At 34.4% G+C, this 4,472-nt stretch overlaps 1 protein-coding gene across 1 annotated transcript; it reads left to right on the top strand.

The window, feature by feature from the left end:
* The first annotated feature begins 733 nt into the window (after positions 1-733).
* LOC104908436 (CBL-interacting protein kinase 18) lies at positions 734-4,213 on the top strand. The gene is made up of 2 exons (XM_010697553.3): positions 734-905; positions 2,334-4,213. The coding sequence occupies exon 2, from the start codon at positions 2,699-2,701 to the stop codon at positions 4,040-4,042; it is 1,344 nt and encodes a 447-aa protein (XP_010695855.2). The 5' UTR covers positions 734-905; positions 2,334-2,698; the 3' UTR covers positions 4,043-4,213.
* The last annotated feature ends 259 nt before the right edge of the window (positions 4,214-4,472 follow it).

Below are 4,472 nucleotides of genomic sequence, written 5' to 3'. Positions count from 1 at the left end.
GTGACGAGTTTAATTCATTCACGGGGCGTTTGGTATGAGGGATTGAGAGTTTGGGGATTAGAGGATGGGATTGGGAATGGGAGTTAGAAGGTGGGAATTTATTAAATATATTCCAATCCCTTGTTTGGTATGTTAGTGGGATTAAGTAGGGAATATATTGCTAAATTACAAATTTACCCATTTTAATGAAGGATAACAAAAGAAGAGCAAGCAATATTAGTGAAGTATATTTTAATGAAGGGTAAATTTATCTCTTAACATAACCAAAAATAATCCCCTCCCTAATACCTGCCCCTCCCCATGTCTTATTTTGGTGGGATAAGAGGGGTTTTAATCCCATTCCCGTTCACATAGGAATTTAGATATCCCCTCAAACAAACATGGAATATCTACCTATAGGGATATAATATCCCATTCCCACCCCCTAATCCCCCTAAACAAACACACCGTCAGTGACTTGGTCTACCTTTATATTAAAATTAGACCATCTCTTTTAATAGTTTTTATTCATCTAAATACTATAATAGCTTTATTTTTAAAATTTTCTATTAATATAAATTAAAAGTAATTAATTAACAAAATTCGAACTCGAATATGATATTCGTATTTTATCTTTAGAGAGAGAGAGGGATTAACTTTTAAGAAGGGATCCAATTATTTTGGTCCATTCATAGTAAAATAGGATATTCCCTTTCATGTCAATATTTCATGTGTATTTATATCCCTACACTTCATAAATAAATAGGGTTTTCTCATTGCTTTAGCTTTCTTTGTCCATATCAAAATCACGGAGAAAAATATAGCCTCAAACCTCTCGTTTTCTCTTTAGATCTTTTTTCTCTCTCTCATTAACACAAAGGATTCACTCAAGATTCAAAGGGTTTCACCGTTTTCCTTTTTCTGAGGTAATTTCATAGTTTTTTTCTTGTGATTTCATTGCTTTTATTTTCTGGGTGTTTCTTTTTTTTTCACAATTTGCACATGTTTTGGATGATTAATTTGTTCATATGCTGAAAAGATTGAATTTTTTTTGGTGCACAAGTGATAAAGATTGTTTTTTTTTTTTTTTTTGTTGCTGTGTTACATTGAAGAAAACTTTAGTTTTTTTTTTTTTATTTGCTAAAAAAGTATTCATTTTTTTTAAAAGAATTAAAAGATTAGCATAGGTATGAATATTTTTTTTGCTAATTACTCTAAAAACTTACAAATATAATTAGTTTTAGAAACTGAAAAGTGACATTGATACCCAACAATTTAAAATTTGGAGTAAGATGATGTGAGTGTCAGTAAAATAAGCATAAAAAAAAGTTACTTAGATCATCTTTAGATTGTTTTTTTTAGTTTGTTGGGTTGTTAATAGTTTGAGATTCATTTGTTTTAAGATGGAAATCTGAGTATAAAGACTTTTCACATCTAATTTTCAGAAATAAGTGTAAAAATTTGATTTACAGATTCATTGAACTGAATACATATTTTTTTTTAATGTTTGATGATAATAAATTAATAAAATCAAGTTTTATATGGTGGAAAATTGAAACCATGATAAAAAAAAAAAGTTCTTAATTAAGTTTTGACAAGAAACAATTTGCCTTGTTATATTGATTTATCTGCAAATTTAACAAAACCTGGATTTATTTATCTTAATCACGTTGAGATCTGCATTTTCTGAGTAATTTTTCTGGTATAATTTAGTTTGTTATTATAAAAAACAGTCTTGTATGGTAAATTCGAGTTTTTTCCTTAAATTTTAAATGCTATTTTTAAATTCATATTTGAAAATCTTATTGACTTGTAGAATTTATCTATCAACTTGTGTTTGAGGGTTGATTGGTGTGGCGGGCTTGGTGTTTGTATCTTTATCTTTGCCTCTTGCTAATTCATTAATGTTTTTTACTATGTTCATCATGAATCATGATCAATGATTTAACCATTATTCGCTACGATGTCATATATATCGTATCATTCGTATGTATGTCTAGGTGTGTTAACGAGCCGAACCAAGTGAGTCTAGAGCTTTAGATAATAATAGTTCAGTTTACCTTAAGAGTAAATTTTCGAAACCGTAAGCAAGCAAATATTTTTTGTGTTGTAACATTTATAAAACGTAGTGTTATTAATTTTGAGCTTCTCACTGATATGCAATATATTCTTGAGTCGAACTTAGCTTTGCTTGAAGCTGTCTGGGCTCATTAGCACCCAATTTATGTCATTCAGATGTGAATTAGATTGTTTGATTGCATAATTTCTCTTGTGATTTATCTCTATCATGGATTTCCATGTCCTTGTTGATTAAGTATTGATTTATATTAAAGCTCTATTTCCTTTTTTTACAGGGATTTTCCGATCCTTTCTTTCTGAACCTCGAGGGAAGTATTTCACATACTGTGCAATACAGAAATCAGGGAATGCAGAGAGATGTGTGTGCACGCTGGAAATTCAATCTGTGAAGATTTTTCAATCTCCTCTCTTTATAGATATCCCTTGTCGGCCCTTGACGAGGTTGAATATGTCGTTTGCAGCAGATTCATGCTTTCTCCTCAGATCCATTATAAATCTACTAGCAGTAGAATATTTGCCATGCTAAAGCACGAAACTGTGGACGACGGTTGAGTTGTCTGGTCAGTTGAAATCAACATCTTCCATTGAAGTAGCACAAAACTTTTTTATTTTATCATTGGACCGACAGTTTTAAGTAGAAATGGAGAAGAAGGGAAGTATTTTGTTGGAAAGGTATGAGTTGGGCAAATTGTTAGGGCAAGGAAACTTTGCTAAGGTTTACTATGCTAAGGACATAAAAACGGGACAAAATGTAGCTATCAAGGTTATTGACAAGGAAAAAACTTTGAAAGCCGGGCTAAATGAGCAGATCAAGAGAGAAATTTCTGTCATGAAGTTGGTGAAGCACCAAAATGTCTTGCAACTTTTTGAGGTTATGGCTACAAAGAGCAAGATCTACATTGTATTGGAATATGCAAAAGGCGGTGAGCTCTTCAACAAGGTGGCCAAAGGCCGGCTCAAGGAGGACATTGCAAGGTGGATTTTCCAACAGCTGATCAGTGCTGTGGATTGTTGCCACAGCAGAGGTGTTTATCACCGTGATCTGAAACTCGAAAACTTGCTGATTGACGAGGATGGGAGTTTGAAGGTTTCAGATTTCGGGTTAAGTGCTCTTGCTGACTCAAAACGGCAAGATGGGTTGCTGCATACGATGTGTGGGACCCCTGCTTATGTAGCTCCTGAGGTGATCAATCGAAGAGGTTATGATGGAGCTAAAGCTGATGTGTGGTCTTGTGGGGTTATCTTGTATGTTTTGCTTGCTGGTCATCTCCCCTTTCAAGATTCAAACTTGATTGAGATGTATAAGAAGATAACCCGGGCTGATTATCGGTGCCCGAATTGGTTCCCTCCTGAGGTCCGGAGACTTCTGATAAAGATACTTGATCCAAACCCGAATACTCGGATACCCATCAGTAAAATCATGGAGAACTCTTGGTTCAAGAAAGGGTTAGGGAGTAGACCTGCAAAAGTACCCAAGGTGGAACCCACGATCAAGTCATTTGAGAAGAAACAGCCTGAGTTCTCAAGGCCATCGAACCTGAATGCTTTCGATATCATCTCCTTGTCCTCGGGACTAAACTTGTCGGGTTTATTCGTTGGGGATGATCGAAGGGAAGATGTCCGTTTTACATCTTTGCAACCCGCATCTGTTATAGTGTCTAAGCTCGAGGAAGTTGCTACAAATTCGAAACTCAAGGTAGCTAAAAAAGATGGAGGATCCTTGAAGCTAGTCGGGCCAGGAAGTAGAAAGGAGGAAATAGCCATTGATGTGGACATATTCGAGGTGACACCGTCTTTTCACGTGGTCGAGATGAAGATGATCAATGGTAATACTTTGGATTATCAGAAGGTGTTGAAACATGACATGCAGCCTGCTTTGAAGGATATTGTTTGTGTTTGGCAAGGTGACAACCAACTTCAACTACAAAGACAAGAGATGCATCCTAACTGCAACCCTTCTCAAACTGGAATTAATGTATTTTAGATTGATGTTGATTTAGCATTAGTTATTCCGTGTTCTGCTTACAATTGTGAGTAGTTCTAATGTTTTCTGTGATTCTGTCATTTAGAATTGTTGAACTATGAGGTTCTGATTTCTGTCCTCTGATGTTTAAATATTAAGAGTTAATGAGAAAAATGTCATAGCTTTTCCATATCCTTTGCCTTTTCATCTTCTTGTTTCTTTTTTCATTTTTCACTGTTGATACATGTGAGGTTCCGACTTGGTATCTTGCCAACCAAAAAGTATAAATAATTTTTTTTTGGTGTTAATGAGCGACTAAGCTTAGTAATATCGACGAAATTTGATTACAGGTCTTGATACTATTCTATATGATTTTACCAATTAAACTAGAGTATATGATATACTACCTCCGTTCTTTTTTAGTTGCAAAGTTTGACAAATTGCACTATTC

Source organism: Beta vulgaris, chromosome 2, assembly GCF_026745355.1.
Source record: "Beta vulgaris subsp. vulgaris cultivar EL10 chromosome 2, EL10.2, whole genome shotgun sequence".
NCBI classification, from domain to species: domain Eukaryota; kingdom Viridiplantae; phylum Streptophyta; class Magnoliopsida; order Caryophyllales; family Amaranthaceae; genus Beta; species Beta vulgaris.
This window is presented reverse-complemented; position numbering and strand designations above follow the sequence as displayed.

Bases quoted from the DNA above. Each gene is read 5' to 3' on its own strand.
- LOC104908436 (XM_010697553.3), top strand. From the start codon at position 2,699: ATGGAGAAGAAGGGAAGTATTTTGTTGGAAAGGTATGAGTTGGGCAAA.